General features: G+C 34.4%; 1 protein-coding gene across 2 annotated transcripts in view; it reads left to right on the forward strand.

The window, feature by feature from the left end:
• VPS13B (vacuolar protein sorting 13 homolog B) overlaps positions 1 to 27,334 on the forward strand; it is a 762,353-nt gene that overhangs the window by 422,724 nt on the left and 312,295 nt on the right. The window contains exons 28-30 of one of the 2 annotated variants that reach the window (XM_021688693.1): positions 517 to 583; positions 4,607 to 5,015; positions 14,298 to 14,409. In XM_021688693.1, coding sequence (XP_021544368.1) covers positions 517 to 583; positions 4,607 to 5,015; positions 14,298 to 14,409 — 588 coding nt within the window. Of the gene's footprint in view, positions 1 to 516; positions 584 to 1,130; positions 1,273 to 4,606; positions 5,016 to 14,297; positions 14,410 to 27,334 lie in introns of both variants that reach the window. The other variant, XM_021688692.1, reaches the window with a different exon arrangement.

Here is a 27,334-nt window from a genome sequence, read left to right on the forward strand (position 1 = left end):
ATAGCATATCTCTATATAAAAGTGATTTTTGCAGGTGATACATGATTATTATGTTATAGCTGAAATCATTTCCTGATGATGTGAATATTATAATGTGTCTTCTAGATCATCAGTGACTTTACTGTCAAATTTATCTAAGTTTTAAATAATTTATTCATTCACTTAGTCAAAATATTTATTGGGTGTATATTATGTGCATGTGCTAAGCACTGAGGATATAGTGTTTGAGAAAAATAGACGTCAGTCATGCCCTTATGGGCCTTACAGTTTCATGGATGAGATAGAAATAAATAACCAATCAGTAAGTATACAGTTTTACCATTAAGACAAATGCTTCTATGCAAAATGACCAGGGTGTGGTGCTAATATAAATTGTTCTTAATTGCATTGTCAGATCCATGTTTTAGTTCAGTGTAGTGTTGTTTACATAATAACTATTTGAAATAGTTATATATGCTCAATTTTTTAACTCAGTAAAATTGAAGAGAACAGATAAGGTGAACTTATGTTTTCCAGGCCAGGGGAAGGTTGGCAGTCAGGACATTTTGAAGGAGTATTTCTGCAGTGCAAAGAAAAACCTGTGGTGAGACTCATTTAGTAATTATGATTTTTAAAAAATATCTTGTAAACTGTTTTATCTTTGTTCTTTCATGCAATAGGACTAATGGTTACAAGAATTAAAGCTCAGAGTAAATTCTTTTTGACCTATTCTTCCAAAATTACATTATAAAATAAAACTATTCCTCTAAACTGCTTGTGTTTTGTAACCATTTTCCTGTTCTAGGTATTAAGTAAATTTTTCAAACAGCAAAGGTAGGATTGCTTTTATTAAAATACTTTATCATTAATGTATTATTATGTTGACTTTCCTATTCGTAAATGAGTTCTTGTTGGATTGTCCTTTATCTAAACTAAAAGTAGTCACTTTACACTAAAAGCAATTATTTTTCATTTACTTCCATTAACAATGCTTTTGCAGAAGATGGTCCAGACAGAAGCCATACCTAGCAGTGGCTCAAACGTAAACCTATGCAGACTGCAGCAATATTAAAACTATCTAGATTTTTTTGCTTATGGCTTTTATTGCTTTTTGTCTTTTCACCTTCTTTGCTCCTGTCCATCACCTCAAGCCTTGGGGAAGAGTGTTGGTCTCTGGGGCAATGTGGAGGTGTCTTCCTTTCCTGTACTGACAAGCTGAACAGACGCACCTTGTTGGTTCGACCCATCAGCAAGCAGGACCCTTTCAGTAATTGCTCTGGCTTCTTTCCTTCTGTAAGAAATCATTTTAAAATTATGCTACAGAACTCCCACTAACAGGAATCCAGAGAAGGAATTGAACTATCCATAGAGTCAACTCTTGATTTTCATCTTCCTCTATATCATCCACTTTGTCAATGAACTCTACTGTACTTTTAAATCATACACTGGTTTTCCACTACAATCTAATTTGTTTCTGGGTTACTTGCATATCCTGTTTTTCACTCTGGTTTTGTGATTACAACCTAATTTTACCATCAGCACAAGAAAATCGAAGTGTAGGACATTAAGTATAATGTTTTTTAAATTGTGCATGTTTTGAATGATCAAGAGTTGACTAAACTGCTTTGTCATTTCCTTTATGATTCTTACTTGGATTGCTTTTTCCCCCTTTCAATTATGCCATTTCCTTCGCACAACTAATTCAAAGTACCTTACTTGGTGACCTCTTGAAACTGGAAAAGGCTGCATGCCTGTCATTGACCAGATAGAAGATGAATACTAGACTGTACACCAGTGGCTTTTAGAAGTTTAGAACGTTGTTTTTTCTAGTGGTACAATATATCTGGATATGTTATTAAGCTAATTCTTTTAAATGACATTCTTAAAGTCAATGCAAATGCATGTAATTTTAAAATATTAAGACCAGATTATCAACAGTGGTAATAACAATTCTCTTAAGAATTTATTAAATCACTGCAAACATTATTAGATATTTTCTTAGCATGTGGGAACTATTTCCTCTTTTTTTGTAGCTCAAAAGGAATTTAAGACCTGTATCTTAAAAAAAAAAATGATAAAAATTAACCAAATATTTTAACTAATTGTGTTCCTAGATTTAATGTTTAGTATTGTATTTGCATAGCAAATGCTAGTTTCTGTTTTGATTTTTTATATTTTTCTGGAATTTTAGTCTGGAAAAAGATGTCTCTAAATGTGGCTTTTATATCAGCAAAAGTTCTGTTCAGATTTATTTTCATTTCTTTGAATGTTATTAGTGTCTATGAGAAACATTCTTAATTTTTTTTTTACATTTTGAATAATTTTAACGTATATTCATGAAAAACCCCCACTTATTTATTAATGCCCTTTAAGTTTTCTTTATCAGTTTTTCTGAAGTTTTAAAATTTTTCTAATATTTCTTTAATTTTCTAACTTTTCATTTTAAAGAGAATAAGATATTATTACTGTATGAAAAGTAATATTTACAGTATCTCAACTCGAGCCAGTATTCATTGATTCTTTTATTTTTTTTTTTCCCCTCTTACGTTAAGGGAATTAAAGATGCAGCAGTTCAGCAAACTTTCTCTCATGGGAGTTTACCTTTTAAGAGTACCTACATTCAATATGTTTAAAAGATATTTTCCAGATCAAAGCATTTATACAGTGAAACACCTTTTATGCTTTTTCCAGGATTCATATGTTGCCATTATGAGGATTATTTGAGCAAGGTTATGTAGATTAGTGGTTGATGGCTGTTCCGCCCCCTCCCCCCAAGTCCAGTTTAGAGACCTAAAGACAGTGTTGCTGAGCAGCCATACCCCAGCCACCCTTCTCCATCCAGTGTTTCCTGCTGTCCAGCAAGATGGTGATAAGACTCGTAGCACTTTTTCCTGTTTTACTGTATTTCTTTTTGAGTGTAGAAAGCAAAAGGAAAGAGAAATCAGAGAGGCAACGAGAAAGTTGGGAACGGTTAAAAAAATGTTCTGAGGGCAGGACAGCTATATGAAATATGATTATTTGTACATCCATTTAATGCCTATCTCCCAAGTTATTCTTAATGGTCAGAAAATTAGGTTAAAAAAGAACATATACAAAGATAAATTTTATCTCACCCTTCTTTGTTGTAAAGTCCAGATTAAAAACAAAATTAACAGGGGGTGCCTGGGTGGCTCAGTCGGTTAAGCAGCTGCCTTCGGCTCAGGTCATGATCTCAGGGTCCTGGGATCGAGCCCCGCATTGGGCTCCCTGCTCTGCCGGAAGCCTGCTTCTCCCTCTTCCACTCCCTCTGCTTGTGTTCCCTCTCACTGTGTCTCTCTCTGTCAAATAAATAAATAAAATCTTTAAAAAAAAAAAACAGTGACAGCGGAATTGCATACTCTTTTCCTCCCACTGTGTCACTGGATGACAGGCAGCAACATGAGAGGAAGGAATGGAAGCAAAAGAGCTTCCCCAGTGCTGGCATGACGTAGGTCCCAACACATTGCCACTTTGCCACTCTCACTTTTTTCCTGTTTGTTCTTCCTTCTCAGTTTACTTCCTCTCTTGACACCACACATTGGACCCTAGTAACCTAAAAACTTTATCAGGCCCTGGGAAGAGAGGTTGGAAATGTGGAGTATAACAACTTAACTTTAATTTTATGTTGAGTAATTTACAAAATAGGATTTTATGTATATTTATTGGTTCGGGAAAACTTTCAAGAGCTGTCCTTTTCATATGTTGACAAATACAAAGTATGCGTTTTACTTCACTCTTAAAAGTATGCTGTTTTACTATAATTTGTTTATAGTGTGTCATCTGAATATAAGTTAAGCGGACAAGTTTTGTCAGAAATATGTTTTAATGATATAATTTTTACTTAAATGTTGTGTGCATATTAATATAACATTAGACCCAAGGAATATGAGTTTGAGTTGTAAGAGAGTTGATAGTTAGGTTTTACAAACAATATGATAGCCAGTGAAAATAAGCAGGTTCTAAAAGACAGATGTTTTATTTTTGTGTTACGTTACTGTTTCCAGTAAACATGCATTAAATGGTTGGTTTAGTTATCAAAGCATGGTATCAATGAGGCTCTTTTTATGGGCTCAGTCATCGTATAAATTAGCCACATTATCTAAGGAAAAACTGTTCTCGTAAGTGTTAGGTCAAGGGAAGTCAATCATCTTTTCTATTCAGGTTGTTGATTACAAGTGGAAATATGTAACATGGTTATTTCAGTTTCATCTGCATAAACAATCTCCCTGTGACCCATGTTACAACAGCATATTGGTACTTTCAATGAAGAATTATCAAGAATGAAAAGATAAAATCCAGGGATGACTTGTTCCAAATTCTGAAAGTTACAGAAAATTTAGAAATCATGGACCCAGACACAACAAAGTTTAATTGCCTCTCAAGATCTAGAACTAGAACTCGGGATTCCTGATTTTCTAATTTTCGTTTGAGTCATTCTAAGTCTTAGATGGTTTTCCCCATCCTTGGAATTGATCAGTAATGTGCTCATCAAGGGTTATAGACATAATAAAAGATTATAATACCAACTGAGATTATTTTCTGCTTCCAAATAGTTTTTTTTTCTTTTTTTTAATGAAGTGTGTATTGTGATTTCCTTTTTCTGGAACAGACAACAGCAAAACTTCTAGATGGCTCTCATCAGCAGCATGGATTTCTCTCTTTGACATACACAAAAGCTGTAACAAAAAATGTCCGCCACAAGTTAACATCAAGAAATGAGCGAAGAAGTTTTCATAAGTTATCTGAAGGTTTAACGGATGGTTCCCCTCATTTTCTTCATGAAATTCTTCTTTCAGCACAAGCTTTTGATATTGTCCTTTGCTTTCCTTTGCTTAATGCCATTGCAAGTATATTTCAAGCAAAACTACCAAGGACCCAAAAAGAGAAAAGAAAATCTCCTGGTCAGCCCATGAGGAGCCATACCTTGACTTCACGCAGTTTACCTTTGATTTATATCAACACAAGCGTAATCAGAATTTTTGTTCCAAAAACAGAAGAAATGCAGCCAAGTATTGAAGGTATTGTCTTCAGATTTTTTTTGGTCTGATTTTACATAACTTCCATTTGGGGGTTTTAGTTTCCTATTTTTTTTTTTTAATATGGTTAGTGGTTGTATTTTGCACTTCGGTGTGTTTTAGAAAAAGTAAATATGTAATAGTCATTCTACAACTAAATCTTCAGGAGATATGTCAGAATACTGGGTATGTTTCTGACTCAATTCGTTACAGAATAAGAAACGATTTTTTTCGTTGGGGCTTTTGCTAGTAAAGCTTATGCTTACTGTCATTTGTTTTATTAAACTCAAATGTTAGGTTCCATATACAAGGTAACCAGAAATTAGTTTTTTAAAAAATAGCCAACACTCCAAGGCTCCTGTGGCTTCTTCTAGGCTTCTCGGTGCAGATTATTTTAGGTTTTAAAATAAAGTGAATTTATAATCCCGTTGCCTCCACCCATGAGAGTAACTTTTAAATTTTTAGTTTCCCCTGTGCTATAAAACAGTGAAGAACTTTCAGAATTTTGAGTGAAATTAGAGTACAGTGGTTCACATGGTATGAACTTCGGAGTTACAGAGACCTGAGTTCAAATCCCAGCTTTACTAGTTATGAAGTATAAAATCTTGAGCAAGTTAATCTGAGTTCCTATGTATAAAATGATAATATTGGTATTTAACTTGATAGGCCTTCCTGATAGCTTACTTTCCAATGATGACTGCATTGAGACTATGTGAATAGTGCCACTTGCTTAGTAAGCTCTCAATAAATGAGAGTTGAATCAGGAGGAGGTGTGCCCATTCTTTCAAAGTAGAATATTTGGAAGTCCCACATTTCGCTACTGCTTATACTTCATTGGCCAAAACTTAGTCATATGGCTACACCCCAGTGTGAGAGAGCCTGAGAAACAGTGTTTCCCTAAGTGGTAGGGTACCTTGCTCATAAATTAAGGCCCTGTGAATTTGAGAAAGAAGAGAGAATGCTATCAGAGGGATAAGTAACAGCTTCTGCCACGTGAGAACAGTAGAGCTTTTTTTTCCTTTTAGTCCTGATGTGGAGGAGGAAGAGCTTGAATGATCAGGGATGGTAAATTAAAAAAAGAAAAGCACCAAGTTCCATTCTCTTTCTTCTTGGAGTCTAGTCTATCTCTTGTTCTGTCTGCAAACACATAGGGAAGATTATTCTGCCTAACATCATAAATAATTCAGTTTTGCTAAAAGTAATGGTCCTTCTAAAAAATTTTTTTCTATAAATAAAAAATATATTTGTAGAGCTTTATAGTTCTTAATTACAAAGATGTCTAGAGATAAATTCAGCATATTATACTTAATGGATTTTTAATACAAGCTAGTTCCTATTCTTTTCCTTCTGGTTTTTGCTAAGAGCTATCATAAAGTTAATTACTTTGAGATAAATTAGTACTCTCTGCATCACTGTATTCTGATAGCACTATACAGTTGTTTTCATTTATTCAGATAGTTTGTAGAAACACATGAATGGTAAAGAATAAAGTTAGTCTTCACTGAGCAATTACAAGTGATCTGAGAGGAAACCGCTAACCAGAAAAGCTGCATATTCATTGCAGAGACACTGACCTTTATGCTTTTTCCTTGTTATTATTCTTTATTATGTGAGTATCTAATAAATGTTTAGATAATATAATTTATATTAAAGTTACGTAGGTTTAAGAAAAACCTATATTTATTTATTTATTTTTAATTTAATTTAATTATGTTAGTCACCATACAGTCTTAGAGGGGGCATTTGAAAAGATTTATTTATTTGAGAGAGAGAGAATACACGCACCTGCAGGGGGAGGGGCAGAGGGAGAAGGAGAGAAAATCTCAAGCAGTCTCCCTGCTGAGCGCAGAGCCTGACTCAGGACTCCATCCCAGGACCCTGAGATCATGACCTGAGCCAAAACCAAGAGTCTGACACTTAATCAAATGAGCTACCCAGGTGCCCCAAAAAGAAACCTATATTTTTAAATAATTTAGCTCTCTGAGAACTAGTTTGAGTGTCATAATAACATTTTCTCATAACCACACAAGCAGAGAATAGACATAAAAAAGGTCAGGGAGATTTTTCAAGCCATCTTTTGGACTTCTCAGCTGAAAGTAGGGGGAAAACACTATGGAAGCAGTAGTTTGGCTTTATTAGAGGAAACATGATTATTTTGGTAAAAGTTTGAAGTAGTCCATTACCTTTCAAAAACATCATTATATCACAGTATCTATAACTTTTTCCATTAAAATGGCAGAAAATTTGTATCTAGATAAAAATAAGAATAAGGTCTTATATCTATATTATAAAAAGTTCTAAATTTTTTTTAACAATTAAGGATATTGTTTTCTAGCTGTCTCTCTGGTAAGTATAAAAGCATTTATTTTCCTAACCAGAGTGAGTTTCTGTAATTTCACTTAAAATAAGATACGTTAGTAAGCTTTTGTGATTTCCTGAAAATTCTTTGTAGTGTATATTTTATATTTCCATAATTTTCTAATTATTTTTATTTGAATGTAAATAATTGGTAAGGGAAAACTTCATTGAGACCTAAGGAAAAAAGTTTTATAGGAGATGAAAAGTTAGGATGAGGTGGAGAGAAGTACAGAAAGAGGGCTGTATGAAAAAATTGGGAAAGGTCATGCAGACAAATCAGGAAGCAAAGCAACCTTTCTGACTTTGTGATACTTTAGTACTGATATAGAAGTGTTCAGGAATTACAAATGACCTTCAAATCATAGGACTGAACTGGTCTCTAAATAGTAATTGCATGTTAACTGATCCTAAATTGAATCCTTTTTCCTCTAATATCCCTAATGCTATTTTAATTTAAGGTTTCACACCTTAAATTTCACATCTAAAATATCAATAGGGTTCACAAATACAAATAAAAAAAAAATAAACATAGTGTAGGGGCGCCTGGGTTGCTCAGTCGGTTAAGTGTCTGCCTTCGGCTCAGGTCATGATCCCAGGGTCCTGGGATCGAGCCCCGCATTGGGCTCCCTGCTCAGTGGAGAGCCTGCTTCTCCCTCTCCTCCCCACTTGTGCTCTCTCTCTCACTATCTCTGTCTCTCTCTCAAATAAATAAAATCTAAATAAATAAATAAATAAATAAACATAGTGTATATGCTTCATCTCCCACTTAAGTTTTGAAATTAGGCCTAGAATATAAAGCAGCATCAGTATGTCACTTTTTCAAGATGTGCCAGTATGGCTAAGACTTTTTAAATAGATGTTCAATAGTGTTTATACTGGTAAATCGTCCAGAATCAGACGTAGCTGTTTCTCAGTGTGCACATTTGATCTGCATTCAACTTTTGCTTATTCATCGTAAAATATTATCTGTTTGATGTACTGAATGATTTGGGATGTCTTTGACTGGTACTTGTTAATACGGGGGGCATTTTCACAGTGCATTGTTCTTTCATTTCAGTTTAGATGTTCATTCTAGGGCTCCTTTGAATAAAATTTTTGTAACAATACATGTGAGAGAAATTTACATGACAAACTAATTTTCACCATCCATGTCAGTGTCATGCCCTTAGGTGGTCATCGCTAGGAGGATCTTATCTATAATGTTAAATGTTTCTTCTTAAGACAGACATTACGTGTAAAATGTAAATTGTCTTGATCATTGAATTAGAAGTCTTTTTTTTTTCATTTTTTTTTTATTGTGGTAAAATACATATAACAAAATTTTTTCCATTTGTTATTATTCAGGGGTACCTTAATGGAATAAATTACATTTACAGTATTTTACAACCATAACCACTATTTCCAAGATGTTTTCATCATCACAAATAAACTCTGTTCCCATTAAGCAATAACTCTCCCAGCCCTTGATAACCTCTAATTTACCTTCTGTCTCTATGAATTTGCCTATTCTGGATATTTCATATAAGTGGAATCATGAATATTTGGCTTGTTTCACTTAGCGTGATGTTTTTAAGGTCCATCCATATTGTAGAATGTATCAGAACTTCATCTTTATGGCCGGATAATATTTCATTTTATGGATGTACCACGTTTTGTTAACTTATATCTATCAGACACTTGGGCTGTTTCCAGCGTTGAGTTGGCTATTGTGGGTAATGCTGCCATGAACACTGTCATACAGGTGTCTGTTGGAGCCCATTTTCACTTCTAGTGGATATGTACCTAGGACTGGAATTGCTGGATCATATGGTAATTCTGTATTAGAATTCTTTGTTTTTGAGGAACCTCCAGTCTATTTGGACGCCTTTTTGACAAAGGCAGGATTTGTGGTATTTTCTGAACAACACTTATGTGCAGGCATAGTTTGGCCAATAAGAGGGCTCACTCTTAGTACGGATGGGAGCATGGTTACACTGAGCACCTGAGCACCTCTGCAGTAAGACAGAGGTCAGAAGTTCAGTAGGGAACTCTAGCTTCGTTTTTTTTTCCTACACAGCAGTGGTTTATTGAAGCAGGTTCTGTGCTTCACTGATTTGTGTACGTGTCAGAAGGAATAAAAACCTGGCTCTTTGAGAAAATGGAGAGAAAAAACGCTTTATTTCTTGATTTCTTTTGCATTTTTGTCTTGTTTGTTGTTTTTTGGCTTCCTGTGTTAAATTAAAAGTTTTAAAATTCCCATTCAGCTGCTGTAACTAGAAAAATCCCCAATTGATTGTAATTGCAAAAATCTTTCCAGACTTTTATCTTATTTTTAAAGTTGTTTCTTGTCTTTTTAATGGTGGTTGTGGTGGGATTTTTAAGGTATAATTTCAAAATTCAGATGCTTAAGTACTTCCTAAGCAGATAACCTGAATAAGAGCATACAGAAGAGGATGCATATTGTTATGGCCATTTTGGAAAATATAGTCTGCCATGTTTCTCTGTGAACTGTGGTTAATTTTAATCTTTTGCTTATATAAACTTTTTGCAATAAACACCTTTTTAGTGGCATTTTTTCATGACGTGGGTGAGAATGTATATAAATAAATTTCTAGCAAAAGGATTACTAGATCAAAGAGCATGTACCTTTAAAATGTTAAGGGATGTCAAATGTCAAATTGCCCTTCTAAGTAGCTGCACCAGTTTTGTTTCCTTACTCTCATCCTAACCGAGTTTTCGGGTTTTTGTCAGGTTCATTAATGAAAAGTACACTCTTTTTCTAAGTTGTTACTCATCTTTTCCTCATCACTTAATAAGAGCTCTTTGTGTATTAAGTCTTTTGTCTGGCCTACATTGTATTGCGTACATCTTTTTTCTTTTTTTTCCCCTCTACCGCTATGTGTGTCTATGTCTATGTGTATATCTATATTTATATCTACATGTATATATCTTTACTTAGGCCTGTATAGTTGACCCTTGAACAATGCAGAGGTTAGGGGCACTAACCCTCCCACCCCCACAGTTGAAAATCCATGTATAACTTTTGACTCCCCAAAACTTTTGATTCCCCAAAAATTTAACTACTAATTGCTTAGATGGGAAGCCTTACCAATAACATAAACATTTAACACATATTTTGTACGTTATATGTATTACATGTGGTATTCTTATAATAATAGCTAACTTTTCCTTAAGTGTTTCAGTATTTCTAGGCTGCACAATTTGTCTTTGTTTCAAATTGTTGCATATCTCCAAATTTTTTCCAGTATATTTAAAAAAAAATACATAGAAATGGACCCACACAGTCCAAACCCATGTTGTTCAAGGGTCAGCTGTACTTACATCTCTATCTATACTATCTCTGAGAAGTAATGAATTTCCGAATATGTGCCTGTCTATAAAACACAGTTATAAAAATGCATGCCAAAAATTCAAAGATTTTGGCACATTCTATTAGATTTTTGACACTTTAATTGTTGCTACTCTTAATTTGAATGATAATTCACCCATGAAAAATTTTTCAATGCAGTAAAATGCATATAACGTAAAATTTACCATTTTAGTCATTTTGAAGTGTAGACAAATTTTTAAATGTATATTTTATTTGGGAGATTGAATGTTTTCATTTAATGCATTTTAAAAGATATAATGTGACTAAGGAAAACATGATTGAAGCAGCAATTTCATTAGAAATAAATATAATTACTTACATGACTCCAATAAGATCTAGTAAGAGTCAAGAGGGTAGTATTCATTTTACTCCAGAAAGATGTTAAAAAGTTTGCTTGAGTTATATCTGTATCAGATTAAAGTATATGTGTAAATTATGTTTTAATGAGTGTGATTGCATAGCTAAATATTGCTATATCTGTACTTCTCAGCAGAAACTGTATTATAAGCAATATCTCCAAGCAATTTGTGCCTGTAGATCAGAGTTAATTGGCAAAATAGATGCAACTATATTTCCCATTAGTAAACATGACGGTCACAAGGTTTTTTTGAACCTTCTTTCTGTCTTCTTCTGTACTGCAAATACGGCAATAACTATTAAAACCTTTTGTTAATAGCTTTGTGTAGGGTTCTCACTACAGTTAGGACTTTATAAAAGTATAACATTGCACAGTGGCAAGTTCAAATACTCTTGAGCCTTTAAATGTTTTACTGTGTCAAGTTTATACTGAGAATCTTAAAAAAAAGCTGAAGTCTCCAAAACACTTTTATTTCTTGTTGGATTTAAGAAAACTAATTTATAAGCAACAGTCTTATGTTATCTGACAATTGCAGGGAAATTCTCCTCTTTATTTAATCTTTTGGTTACTTAAGCTCATAACTTCAGAGTTGTTCATAACATTTTCATTTTCAGTACATACTCTCTTGCCCCAAGAAAAGATAAAATCTTTCAGACTTACATTTCAATTACATTAAATGTAAAAGTTTCTAATAGTTCATGTGTAAAATCAGTTAATAATAAGAAAAATATATTTAACATTCTAATATTTTATTTAAACAAATGATATTGAAAGTCTGGTTTTCAACTTGAATATTGTTTGCATTATGTGCAAACATTATCAGGATCCTGAATCTACAAGTGTTTGACTTCCAGTTTAAGCTATTTATTTCAGAATAGTGGACTGTTTTTTGGATCTAGTATGAGTCTTCTAGAGTAAGTAGTTCTGCATGAGCCTAAATTTTAAAAAATACAGTTCAAGCAAAGAATGAAGGCATTCATTTTCATGTTGAAAATGCATCTAGAGGGAACATTTCCTCATATGGTCCAACTATTGAATGCAGGTGAAATAAACCAAAAAAGGGGAAGCTTATTTTTTTCCAATTATAAAGTAACTAACGAACTGAATAAAGGCATTTTTTTGTATAAATACTTATTTTTATTATTTTTTCTTATATCTCAGAGGTAGATTTTGATAAGCTAGATACCTTCTATAATAAGATTATTTTTATTTAGTTTGTGAATGATCTGCATTAAGTGCTTTTTTTTATTATTATAACTTTATAGTCAGTATAATCTAGTGAGAACACTTTTGGCTCTAACAGAAACAGAATTCTGTTCTTGGATCTGGCTTTGTATGTAACACCAAGTACGTCATTTTTCTTCCATATGTACCTCATTTACTGCAGTGTTTCTATTACATTTCAGGCTTTCATATGGTGGGTAGTATCTGCAGCCTGGGAGAACAGTTAGCAAGTACACTAATTGCACTTTTTGTGGTATGGTCTATTCTCCGGGCTTACTATTTATTGATTTAATTGATGCCTGCTGCTTAATCAGAGGTTTTACCCACATGGAACTATTTGATAAGCTTGGCATAAAATGCAAGATCTGTGAAATGTAAACAGTGTTCATAGAATAAGGACCTATAATCAAGCCAGACCTCTAGTCATTTGAAAATAGTACAGCTGCATGAGAAGTAGTTTTCCGTTTGATCTTTTTTGCTGTGGACATTTAAAGGTACTGTCTTTATTGTAGCATCCACATGCTAATATTTATTGTGATAGCTCACCTCTTTTTTCCCTTTTTCTGTCCTTCTGACCTCCACCTCCCAGCTGTTTTGCCACTTCCTTTGTGTGCATCTTCTTCTGATGCCTTCTTTTCCTCACTGAATATCTTTCTTCTACCTTTTTCTGATTTTCTTAATTCTGACTTTCTTCTTTAGACTAATCTAAGTCAGACCGTACTGAGTGTACTGCTGAAGCAGCTGGAAATAATCTCTTAGCTTTTGCATTCTTTGGGCACCACAGTTTGCAAAATATGGATTGTATGCCTTTGTAGGCATGTTCTGTTCAGGATATTCCTGGGATCTTGCAGCCAGTCCTTTTCTGTTCCATTTGTGGCAGATGATAGTTTCTTGAGAGAAATTATGAGTTTTAGTACATGTTTTCTTCAAAACCCAGAAAGTTGTATATTGTTAGCAATTTTAAACAGTTTTTAAGCAGCTACTACAGTGAGATCATCTGTTGGAGAAGAAGAAGTAGAATTTAATATAAATTAATGTGGCAGTGAAGAACCCCTTTCCATTTCAAATAGTCCTTAGAAAAGATGTTGGATTAGCCAGTGATTTATGGAAAAATTATTGAACTTTATAAGATAAGAACATGGTAAAACATTGCTTTATTCAGTACAAAGGATCGGAATCGATTTATATATATATACACACACGTATATATTAATTTTTTATTGTTTTTGAGATTACTTACCTTAGTGATAGATTCCATTAGGAGGTAGAACTTTTACATAGGTGTGAAATTACTACTTCTCAAGCAATTTCACAGTAGAAATTATTAAACTTAAAAAGCGCCTAGAATAGCAAGTTGAAATGTCCTTGTATAGTAAACAATCCCGTGGTTTTTTCTTTCTTCACCATTGCAGCCATTATGTTTCCTTTGGGTCTTATGACGTGTTAATAGCTTAAAGTGCTATTACTGTGTGTGTGTGTGTATATTGTATTTAATTATTATTTATCATGTAAATTTAAATGGCTTTGAGAATCTGTTCCTGACTTTGTGGTGATCTTCAATATATTTGTAGACAGTAATATATTTGTACGCAGCAACACAATGTTAAAAATCCTAGGGCTGACAATCACTTGGGAGAAAGAGGTAGTAGTCTAAGATTATGAAATTTGATAAACATATTACTTCAGCACTATTTATATGTGTTTAACATCATATGTTTTAATGTTGGGGTGGAGTTGTTTTTTTTTTTAATTGCCATTTTAATTGTGTATAAGAGAAAACTACTTAATGGGATGTAAAGGAAATAGTTTTAAAAAGCATCAAATATTTTTATTTTTAATGTAATTTTTTCCTTGTCCTCCTTTATTGGTTTTTATCTTAATGTGTCTCTACGCCATTATTCAAAGATTTCTCCTTATGCATGAAGTTACACACAGACCCAGTGTATACTTCATGAGTCTATTTCTCTTGTTACAGTTAATCAGGCAGCAAAAGAAGACACCATGGTTTTGAAGATTGGCTCTGTTGCTATGGCTCCCCAAGCTGACAATCCCCTTGGCAGATCTGTCCTCAGGAAAGATATTTACCAGTAAGTTCATTTTCTTACGTTCAATCTTGCAACAATTTCATCCTGCAAAGAAGTACACTGATCAATAAAACTTGCTTAATGTGGCCTGCAGAAATACTTTTCATTTGGAATCTTTTGATATTTAAAACCAGGTTTTTCTGATTTTCTTCAGTTGTGGGTTTTTAAATTCATTCAGACAAATCAAGTATTTCTGTGAAGTGTTGATGAATAACAGAATGTAAGCACCGAGTCACCATAAAGCTGAAGAAGCGCAGTTTGGAAAAGTTTAGCAGACTTTAAATTTGACCAAATCTCTAATCACATAGGAAAAAGAGGTTCTTTCCAGAACTACCACATCCTACTGTAGTCATGTTGTATCAAATTGAAACATTTTCTTAATTTAGCTATAAGCCATTATTTGAAATGTAGGACTGTGGATGTCATATGGATCAAAGCTGTAAAGAAAAGCAAACTTCTAAGGAGAAATTTCACAGTAAACACTTTCTGTGAAAATGCCATGCTCTGGATTTTGTCACTGAGTATTTGCAGACCACACCAAGCATCTATGGACAACTAAACTGGTGAACATATGTAATCAACATGATAAAAATAATACATCATTCGTACTGAAGTTGGCACTGCTGCCAGACATAAAAGTACAGTTGCGAATAATACTAAGTGAGAAAAATCACAGAAATACAGATGTATGAGTGTCTTATTCACCCTGCTGGTCTGCTTCTCAGATGAGGTAGTGTCACCCTTCGAAAATAAATTCCTACTGTTCTCCAATAAATGTTACTGCTAGGAGAGATTCTTTTTTGTAAGGCACTTATCACCTAGAGGTTGCCAGCAATCTTTAAGAGGGGATCCATGGATTTTATTTTCTCAAATTTTTCTGTTATTTGAGTTGATAGGTTTTTCCTTTGAATTATATATCAGGTTCTCTTTCTTGTATTATTTTGGTGGGTAGCTTATAGTATTCATCCCTTAAGTAAGGTTTTTGGGGTTTTTTTGGTTTTGTTTTGTTTTGTTTTTGCTAGCTGATGTAGAATCTCAGGATGCGAGAACTGAAGAAGGCCTTAGGAGTTTTTGAATCCCGCTGCCTTATTTTATACATTAAGAAACTGAGGATCCAAAAGAACAGTCGTCTCTAGTCAAGTAATGATAGAGACAAGACCACAACGCATACCATTTTACTCTCTCAGGCTCTAGAGAAAAGATTGCAGTAGAATTCTTTCTGGGTAAAAATAATTTTCTAACATTTGAAGATTCTTTCAGGTGTATTTGTCTTTTCTACTTCATTTGTCTACCTCTTCAGAAGTAAGTGGTCCTCAAAGAATGTCCTGCTTTACTTTTGGTGAAAGATATGTTTTATGTTAAAAGATCCTATCACCATCAATAAAGTGAACCCCTGAGAAACTTCCTTTCCTCCTCTACCCTCTCCACTTGCTGGCTCCTCAGCAGTCATTTGTGGGGTTGTGGCACTCCTCTGCCTGTTTGTCACTGCTTTCATCCCATTGTCCTTGAGCCGTTCTTTCTCAGTCACTCTCCTTTATTTTCCACCCAGATTGTAAGGAAGAAATAAAACACTTTTTTGTAGATGATGTGGTCTTATATGTAGAAAATCCTAAGGAATCCACTGAAAAACTGTTGGGCAGATAAGTTCAGTAAACTTGTAGGACACAAAATCAAAATATAAAAATCAGCTCACATTAACACTAGACAGTGAACTATCTAAAAGTAAAATTAAAATAATTCCTTTTATAATCTCATCAAAAAAATTAAATACTTATGAATAAATTTCCCAAAAGAAGCACAAAACTTACACTTTGTTTTTTTTTATATAAATTTTTTTTTATTATGTTATGTTAATCACCATACATTACATCATTAGTTTTTGATGTAGTGTTCCATGATTCATTGTTTGCTTATAACATGCAGTGCTCCATGCAGTACGTGCCCTCTTTAACACCTATCACCAGGCTAACCCATCCCCCACCCCCTCCCCTCTAGAACTTACTTTGAAAACTATAAAACATGGTTGAAAGAAATTAAAGATCTGAATACATGAAATTATATCCCATGTATAAAGAAATTTTAAAAGATCTAAATACATGAAATTATATCCCATGTACATAGATCAGAAGACTTACTAGTGGTAGATGACAGTACTCCTTCAAAAAAATTGCATTCAGCATAATCCACATCAAAATTTCAGCTAACTTTTTTTTTTTTTTAAAGATTTTGTTTATTTGACAGAGAGAGACACAGTGAGAGCAGAATCACAAGCAGGGGGAGAGGGAGAGGGAGAAACAGGCTTCCCGCGGAGCAGGGAGCCTGATGCGGGGCTCGATCCCAGGACTCTGGGATCATGACCTGAGCCGAAGGCAGACGCTTAACGACTGAGCCACCCAGGTGCCCCAAAATTTCAGCTAACTTCTTTGCAGAAATTGACAGGCTGATCCTAAAATTCACATGGAAATTATTCATATGGAAATTCAAGGGACCCAGAATAGCCAAACAGTATTAGAAAGGATAAACAAAGTTGGAAGGCTCACACATCCTACTTTCAAAACTTATGATAAAACAATAGAAATCAAGACAATAAAGTACTAGCATGAGGATAGATATATGTCAATTAATAGAATTGAGATTCTACAGGGACGCCTGGGTGGCTCAGTTGGTTAAGCGACTGCCTTCGGCTCAGGTCATGATCCTGGAGTCCCGGGATCGAGTCCTGCATCCGGCTCTCTGCTCAGCAGGGAGTCTGCTTCTCCCTCTGACCCTCCCCCCTCTCATGCTCTATCTCATTCTCTCTCTCTCAAATAAATAAATAAAAAGAAAAAAAAATCTAAAAAAAAAAAGAATTGAGATTCTACAAATAAACCCTCACATTTACTGTCCATTGGTTTTTGATAAAGAAGCCAAGATAATTCAATGGTAAAGAACAGTCTTTTCAACAAATGGTGTTCAGACTATCTGATATTCAAATGAGCTTGGACATTTACCTTACACCATCAAAAAATTTAACTCAATATGGATTAGAGACTTAATAGCCAAAAGTGGAAAACATCCAAAGGTTCATCAGCTGACAAATGGCTAAGCAAAATGTGGCATACCCATACAAGAATATTACTCTGCCATAGAGAGAAATAAAGCATATGTTATAACACGGATCAGCCTTGGAGACATGCAAAGTGAAGGAAACCAGACACAAAAAAGCCACATATTATATGATTCCACTTATATGAAATGACCAGAATAGACAAATCCATCGAGACAGTAGAAGAGTGGTTGCTAAGACAGGAGAGAAGAATGGGTATAAGATTTCTCTTTGGAGTGATAATAATTGTCTGGAATTAGATAGCGTGATGTACAATGATTTGTACAGTGAGTACTTGTACAATGAGTGAGGTATAGTGAGTACAAGAGAATATACAAAAAAACTGAACCATACATCTCAAAAGGATAAATTTTATGGGATATAAATTATATCACAATAAAGCTGATTTTTTAAAATCAAAGATTGATATCACAAAGAGGTCCAGAGGAGTTAAATTCCTGGGAGAGAAATGCCCGTCCTAGGTGCATGGAGACTGGATGCTCCTTTCACCTTTGCAATTATTTGCCTTATCTTGCTATAAGCAGAGGGATTTTGTTGTAGAAAGGAGGAAACCAAGGGACACTTATCGGTCGTATGGGCTAGAGTGACATGTTGGAATCTGGAGGAACCCCAAACACACAGTCATCCACAGTGCTTGTTTTGAGTGTTGGGTGGGGAGAGGGAGCTGGTAAGAAGAAACTTGAGTTTCTCAAAGTTTCGCATTCCTTAAAGGATAAAGCCATGTTAGAACTGCACTATTCAATACAGTAGTCACTACGTTTGGCTCTTCTGCTTTTGAAATGTGGCTAGTCCAAACTGAGATGTTCTGTAAGTATAAAATATATACAAGATTTTGAAGAACTAAGAAACTGAAATATCTCATTAATAATCTTTATTGATTTTATATAATGGTGACAATATTTTTGATATATTGAGTTAAATACATTATTACAACTATTTTCCACTGTTTTTTTAAACCTTTTTCAGTGTGACTACTAAGAAATTTTAATTTACATAGGTGGCTCCCAGTTGTGGTTTGCATTATAGTTCTATCAAATAATATAATTTTATTGGGAGAAGCCTGCAACAAATATAGGACAAGTCTTGCCCTTGGGACCTTTGAAACCAGAGGTGAACTGCATTTAACTAAAGTTGCAAACCAACCACAGCCTAGCTCAGTTAATGATTGAGTTGAAATTATCCCCTGCTTACCCATTCTGCCTGGCAGGAAAAAGTGTGCCTTCTCTGGGAGAAATAACATTAACTTGTTGTAGTCTTTTTATACATGATGTCTAATATATAATCAAAAGTTACAAGATAACAAACAAGCAACGAAATTAGACCCGTAGTCAGGAGAAAATTTAGCTAGTAGTAAAAGACCTGCAGATGACTGAGATGTTGAGATGAGTATACAGGAGTTTGAAATAACTGTTATTAGTACTTTAGAGAAGAATGTTGAAAAGATGGAGATTTCATAGAAATGTCTATTTAAAATTCTAAAACTGAATACCAATATCTGAAGTTAAGGACTTGTTGGGTAGCTATAACAGCAAATGGACAAAGCAAAAGATAGGATTAGTGAACTTAGACATAGCTAAATAGAAATTACCCAAACTGAAGCACAGAGAGGAGGAAAAAGGAATAGAAAAAAAAGGAAGAAGAAAGAGAACAAACTGAAAAACATGTGAGTTACTGTCAAATGGTCTAATGTATGTATAAGTAGAAGAAAGAATGGAACCAAAGGCATAACTTAAACAGATAACCCTTGAGACTTTTCTAAAATTAACAATAGTCATTAACCAGCAGACCCAAGAAACCCAGTACCCTATCCCCAATATAAGCAAAATAAGTGTAAGGAAAACTACATCTAGGCATAATATGGTCAAAGTACTGAAAATTAAAGATAAAGAGACTCCTCCCTGATGGACTGAGGGAGAATGAGAGAGAATGTAATAATACCTACCTCCCCCAACACAGGTTTCCGGGCCTAAGACAGTACTTGGGAGAGAGGAGATGCTTTTATCTTTAATAAGGTTGGATATTTTCATTATTAAAATATATATGTATGGGGTGCCTGGGTGGCTCAGTCAGTTAAGTGTCTGACTCTTGATTTTGGCTCAGGTCATGATCTCAGGGTCATGAGATCAAGCCCCGTATCAGGCTCTCCCCATATCTCTGCCTGCTTGGGATGCTCCCTCTCCCTCTCCCTCTGCCCCCCTGCCACTTGTGCTCTCTCTTAAAAAAATTATAGATAGATCAATCGATAGATAGATAAATTATATATAAATAATATTTATATATGGAAATATAAATTTATATAGAGAAAATAAAAAAATAGAAAAATCCAAAATGCAGCCAATAAAAAAAAAAATACCTTTGAAGAACAACAGTAAGACTGAAATAACTAAAGATCTTAAATCTGAAGATGAGAAAACTAGGGGACATAGGACCATTCTTTAAATACTTGGCTTATCATGTGTCACAGGGAATAGTTTTATTCCTCCTGAAACTAAGAACAGACCTAAGATTATTAAACTAGTGGATATTACAATGACACTTATTGCAGCTCAATAGAATGAAGATCTTTCAGTTAGAAAAGTCTAAGAATAAATGGGGCTATTTGTTCATTATTTAACTAATGTTTTTTATGAGCCTACTGCACATTAGGCACTTTTCTAGGTATTGGGTATGTATGTCAAGACCAAGAAAAATCCCTGTTCTCATGGAACTTAGACTTAATGGGGGAGAGAAAGAGACAGTTAAAAAATTATTCAATGTTCTAGTATATTCTATCATTAGTTTTTGGTGTAGTGTTCCATGATTCATTGTTTGAGTATAACACCCAGTGCTCCATTCTTATTCTAATACGTGTTGTGGAGGCAGGGAAGAAGATAGGAAATGGGGAGTTAGAGAGGGACATCATGGCCTCATAAGAGAGGGTGCCTCACTGAGCAAGCACAAGGATCATGAAGTGGGAGTGTACTAAAGAAGCCAGCGACAGCCAAAGCATGGCTCTATGCCTGAGGCAGTGTGGTAGGCCGCAGGTGAGAGACGTGGAAGAACCCGCTAGGCCATTGTGAAGGGTTTGGCTATTATTTTGAGTGAGATGTGGTTGTGGGGGAAGATAATCCACACCTGCAGAATTTTGAGATAATGGTTTTGTTGTTTACGCAATATCTACCTGCAAAAAGAAGGGATCACCAGGAGGGACTAAAAATACACACTGGAAAGGAGCTGAACTATGCCTTTAAAGTAGTGTTCGCTCTCTCGCTGTGTCTCTCTCTGTAAAATAAAATCTTAATAAATAAATAAATAAATAAAGTAAAGAGAGTCACAGTTCCGAAGAACAAGTGGGAGTTTGATACTGATCTCTAACACAGTCATGTTAAGGATTATTTCTATTATTTGAATAGACTAAATATGTGATATGAAACCTTTCTAATTTTTGAGGGGTTGATTTCTTCATCAGATGAGAAGCCCTCAGGGTTTGAGCTGGAGGAATGGCAGGATCCAGTTTATATTTAAGCAGATAATTCAGGCCAATATATAAAGAATAGACTGCAGGCAGGGAAGGGCAAGGGTCTGTGACTATTGTACTAATCTTGGCGGGAGATGATGGTGGCTTGGCTGATGGTAGTGGCTGTGGAGGTGATTAGAAGTGGTCAGATTCTGGAGGTATTTTAGAGGTAGAGCCTGGAGAAGTCGCACATGGATTGCACATGGGATTTGAGATGAAGAGATAAGGATAATTCCATTGTATGGCCTGAGCAACTGGAAGGATGAAATTAACCGAGGGAAGGAAAACTGTGGGAGGATTTAGTTTGGGTTTGGCAGGTGGAGATGAGGAGTTTATTTTTTAAAATGTTGATTATCTTAGGAGGTACTGAGCCTCCTCCCCCCCCCCGCCCCCACTGCTGATGTAGCAGAGGCTGATCAACCATGTAAAAGGCTTAGAGGGGGTTATGATTTGTGTTGAATTAGACCAGTGCCTCTTACACTTAATGTGCATACAAATCACCTGGGGATGCGTTCCAGTGCAGGTTTTGACTTGGGAGGTCTGGAATGGGGCCTGCAATTCTACATTCCACCAAGCTCCCAAGTGATGGAGCAGGACACTGATACTGAGTGATCATGAGGTGCCACTTCAAGGCCCACACCTTGTGTAGCAGATGAGATTAATGGTTTCCAAGTCTTTCAAACAAAGAGTTCCAAAAATAGATTTTAATAAATGCTAATGTTTTCTAATGCCAAAAATTCAAACATTGTGAAAATCTCTATGACAGCAAGTAAGTGTCCTCCATCCCCATACTTCCCTGCTCCCTAGCAAGAACCCCCTCAGTGGAGGCTTTTTTAAGTTCAAAATTCTTACAGACTTGCAGTTGATAGTGGTTGTACTTTTGGAATCTATGATTCAGAAAATGTGAAATAAAACTTGTATTAAGTTACTGATAACTTATTTGAATTTGTACTTTATTACTCTCAAAAGGTCTGATCCACTAAAAGACAAGAGAACATACAAAACATTTTATTTATTCAGAGTTCATGCCCAGCTCTATATTGTCCTGAGTTCCTCTTTTGACCCTCTGTCCTCTTTACCTACTTCCTCCTTGCCTACTGATCTTCCTAGCTTCCAGCTGCTAATTCCTGGACAAGATCATCTCCCAGTTTCCTTTCACCTCATTCTGAGATTCTCTTACGATGTGTTCAACTATTTTTTCCCTGACTTATACTGAAGTTCTGAAGCACAGTCTGGCCTGAATAATTTTCCTCTGTCTTACACAACCTCATTCCCTGAGAGGTGTTTAGGTTCTTGTCTCAAGCTAAAAGAGCAGGAGAGAAACAGGTTATAAGGATACAGGTTATATAGGGATAAAAGGTTATAAAGGCAGATTTTTAAAGAATTTACCTATGCTGAAAAGTGTTCCTTCATAGGCTGAAATAAGGATTATAAAAAAGTAAAATGTTTTAAATGTGTCTATAACTTAAGTACATTAATAATTTGATAAATTTGGTTACACTTATCTAAGTGGTTATATATATTTTTAGAACCTTATGTTCTTCAAATGCTGGTATATCATCTGCCACATATTATTAACTGTAGTGTTTATGATTGTTTCTATTTAAAATACATCAGTCAGGGGGCGCCTGGGTGGCTCAGTCATTAAGCGTCTGCCTTTGGCTCAGGTCATGGTCCCAGGGTCCTGGGATCGGGCCCTGCATCGGGCTCCATGCTTGGCAGGAAGCCTGCTTCTCCCTTTCCCACTCCCCCTGCTTGTAGAGCATATTGTGACCAAGACTTCCCAGACTTCAGAACGTTATCGAACCTGGGAAATTATAAAAAGAAAATTTAGTTGCTTTCCTCAGTGAGATAGTTGCTGGGTGGTCCTTGAAGAACAAATATATTGGTACCTGAATACTGAGTTACTACAGCTGAAGGAAACTGAAATGATTACAACTAAAGTATTCTTTGTTACCATTTCAATTGAAAAGACCCAAGTGATTCACAATTTAATACTACCATATGAATTAAAATGTTGCATGCATTTGGGCTTTAACATCCTACTTTGGAACTCTGTTCAGCATCTGTAATAATGCTCGATTTTTAACATGACAGAATTTGTGTCTTTTAACCCAACATGCATCTTCTTCCATGAGCTGACCTCAACCTATATTTCAAATCTTACCACTAATTGTTTCTTTACATAAGACTGTTATTCAAATTATTTTGTTTACCCCAGTAATGCTTAGTATGTTCTTTTCTGTGGCCCTTGTTTATATATGCATTTTCAACTTTCGTGGAATACAGCTTTCTTCCAGCTTAGCCTTTCAAAGAGCTTTAGTCATAAAAACTTTACATTGGAGAGGTTATGGATCCTATAAAAATATTTTTCTTTGGTGTTCAACATTGTTAATGTAAAAAAACTCCCAAGAATCATATCTGTCTTTTAATGTCTCACTTAAGTCCTTCTCTTTTGTGAAAACTTTCATAATCATTTTCCTTAACGTGTCGTCTTTCTTTGGCCTTCTATACCAGTGCCTGAGCCACCTTTCTGCACTTAGAACGTAAGAGGAGCAGTAATAGCTAACGTCGAGTGAGTGCTTCCCTTGTGTCAAGGATTCTACTTGATGTTTCAATGCAATGCTTACTTCACTATAACCTTTAAGAGTCAGGCATTACGATTATCTGTACTTGAGAGACAAACGATGAGTCTACAGACAGGAAGTAATTTCTCCTGAGTCACACATAAAATAAATGACAGAAACGGATCCTTTCGCCCATGCCCTTTACCACTGCATTTTGCTGCCTATTGCTGAGTTTCTTGTAAGATGCTGGCTTTAATTTAACTTAGTTAACCAGTGTATGACTCTAAGTTTGAACTTAGTTTTTTTGAAGTTTTGCATTCATATTTCATTAAATTTTATCACTGTTTAGATGTTAGGTTTTTTCCTTCTGACAACATTCTTGTTAACAGTGAGTAAATGGAATAAACTAATAGACACCAGTTTTAATGCATTTTCCTTAGCTTCCCTAAAATATTCCAAGCTAGGATGGACTTAATTATAGATATTAGAAAAAAATATTATAGATATTAGAACTATAATTTATGATGTAAACTCATATAACCCTAGTGTTTGAGGTCCTTGGGAGTACTTGAACCATATAATCTATTTTAAAAGAACTTTCATTAGGTTCTACTTCATACTACATTTGATCTACAGAAAATGGCTCCCCTTTTAACATCCCCAGCTAATGATTTTGGTTGTCATCAAGCTTTTTCTTACATCTATTATAAGCTCCAAAATGAGTCATGACTAGATATAAATATTAATGTAGATTTACTGATTAATAAATTTATATTTCTGTGATTTTTATTTCATAAGAGATGTTTTAAGTCATTATAAATAAATCTTTCTCTTTACCTTAGTATAATTTAATTATTTCTCTAGTTCTGTCTCAAAATTATGAAAGAGATGGAAAAAGGTTGAAACTCTTTTTTCTTTGTTGTATTTCTCTCTTCTTCCCAGAGTATTTACACATATGATAACTTTTCTCTAAATTGTGTGGAAGAAAGTATTGCTTTTCTTATTTTAAAACAACTATGTACTATTTGCTCACATGTATTTTTTATACACCAAAATTATATCAAAGTTGAGTAAGTATATTTTTATAACAATAAAATTTACTTTATACTTTTTTCCAAAGTATTTTGTTAAAAGCATTTTAAATTATTCAAAACAGATTTTTTCTTTTGTAGTATTTTTAATTACAAGGTTTCTTAATGTTCATCCTTTACTTGGGAGAACTATATTCTTCTTATAATTGGACATTTGTGAACTTTTGCATACAGCTTTTGTTTCATTCCATAAATATTTGTGGGTCTTCTGATGTCCCTTCTGGGATTTTATCTGTGACTAATTTATCCCATAGCTTTTTAAAAACTTTGTCAGTTGTTGACTTTTTCAGCCATTTCTTCTTTGCAGACATTTGCTAATCCTTTTTAGTGCATTCAGTACTTAACAGACTTGAATCTAGTATTGGGTTTCAGTTTTTCTCCATAGAGAATTTCATTCTCTTAAAAATTGTCTACAAGCATTATGTGAAAAATTCATGGTAATTTTGGCTAACTTTTTAAAGACATCTTTCATAAATGAGGTTTCTGACAGGTGTACCCTATCTGTGGCAGTTTCATTTATGGAATTTTACTTTTAAAGAATTACAAAAGTTAGGGGAGCTGATTCACTTTCACTCCTAGAAGACTTGCATTAGTAGTACTCCTTCAGCATTACAAAGAGAATTTGTTTTCCATTTATTGCTTCTTTATGGACAACTTTTGCATTAGTGGTTGCTGTCTGTTTCTCACTGTGAGTCTGAGCAGTTTCTCACTGCTACCACCAGTCACGATAAGAGTGTAAAAACATGCTTTGTTCTTATATAGTTGATGAGAAAATTTAACTTTCATTACAAAAATTCATTTTATGACTAAATTTTGGTAGCATAAATGTTCAACACACAAAAAATGAATTTTTTAAATGGAAGCTTTACTGGAAGCTTGTTTAAAAAAGCAGAATTTTTTTTAACTACTGTAAAAATGTCTTAATTTTTTATTGGCCTTAATGTATAATCACAAATATTTTTTAAATCATGGTTTACTAAAATCCAGGAATCAAGTATCTCATTTAAGGTTTTAAATAAATAGACCTTGATGCAATCCAAGATATAGACATTTGCATGCAACAGAATTATTTCACCTACATTAAAGCCTTGACAGTATCTTTTTGTAATTTTTAACCTTCTAATGGTCATTCTGACTTCACAAAAGGTTAATGTTCCCAATATGAAATAGCATTAAATTGATGTAACCAGTGAAATTCATGGTTGAGATTAACTTGGTGTTTTAATCTTGTTTTACATATATATTTCAACAATATACATAGGCCCAAATGATTGCTAACTGAAACATATGACCAATAGAAATTCATAGATGAGATTAACATCTTTTCAAAGATGAGCTTATCATCGTGAAAAACTGCATTTATGCTTTGAAAAATTATCTTCATTTACAAACAAATTATTCTTGTTCTGGAAATATTAATGCCTTTCTTTATTCCTAATGAATATGAATATGAATACCACAGCTCAAGGTGTGGTATTTCTCCTTTCTATCTTTTTACAGTTTCACTTAAAACCTAGCTTACCTTCTACATTACCTCTGAGCTGTACTTTCCAGATACACTGTAAAGATTAAATTTTACAAATCTCCACAAAACTGTGCCCCTCCCCTCCCAGCCCTTACTTTATTTCTAATTTTCTTTCTATATGAATGTTCTCAAAATAGCCATTGTTTTGGTTTCATGCAAGGTATGTTTCATATCTAGTAACGTTATGTCCCTAACCCTGTAATGCTTAGTGTTGGTTTCAAGTAACTCCCTTTTAGCAAATCAGAGATTGGGATAGTAGGTATTTAGAGTAACTTGCCTAAAAGCTTTGTTCAAAATACTATTGGCAGACTTTAGTCCCTGTCGTGTTCTTCAGCTGATCTAGTATGAAGGCTTTGGATTTATATTTGGCCCTCACCAAAGTAACTGCGTCTTTTGTGGCTTCCTGTAGCAGGATGTAGGTTTCCGTGAATGTATTTCTATTTGTTGCCAAAAGCTACCTCAATAACAGTGTTGAAATGACTGTTTTACTGTCATAGATTTTGGAATGTTACATGTTTTTAACCCTTCTTATTGATGTTTTTGATGCTTTCCACAAGAAATTCATGTTAGAATGAAGCTGCAGAGAATAGAATATGTTTAGTTTCCCATCATAACATTTTTTGATTATGAACTTGGAAAATCTATCTTATATTTCTTTCAAATACATTTTGGTTATATAAAGTATGCTGGATATGTAATAGGTGCATTTCTGATTGTATATTTTCACTGAGGCACTAACATTATCATGTGCAAATTATCTCAACCCTTTTGGGCTGAGAGACAAGCAAGAGAGAGTATAGTTTACTTTTAAGATACATTTCTAGAGTTTATGGATTATGATGACTGTTTCACAGAACCACTGACTTATAGGACCATTCTTTAAAGAACAGTAAAAATTGCTATTCTCTTAAGTGTCTGATGTAAAGGAAGAATTGCATTTTTTTCTCTCATTAAAAACAAAGATTGAATATTGTAACTGAAAAGTAACCCTCATGTTTATTCTTATGGTTATCCATAGAATGTACCCTGTTCATCACTGTAAAAGAGGAGACGTAGAGGATACGAGATAGATAAGTAAATAGTTTAAAAATCTGGGGTGCCTGGCTGGCTCAGTTGGTAGAGCATGCAGAGACTCTTGATGTC

Source organism: Neomonachus schauinslandi, chromosome 4, assembly GCF_002201575.2.
Source record: "Neomonachus schauinslandi chromosome 4, ASM220157v2, whole genome shotgun sequence".
In the NCBI taxonomy this organism is placed as follows: Eukaryota; Metazoa; Chordata; class Mammalia; order Carnivora; family Phocidae; genus Neomonachus; species Neomonachus schauinslandi.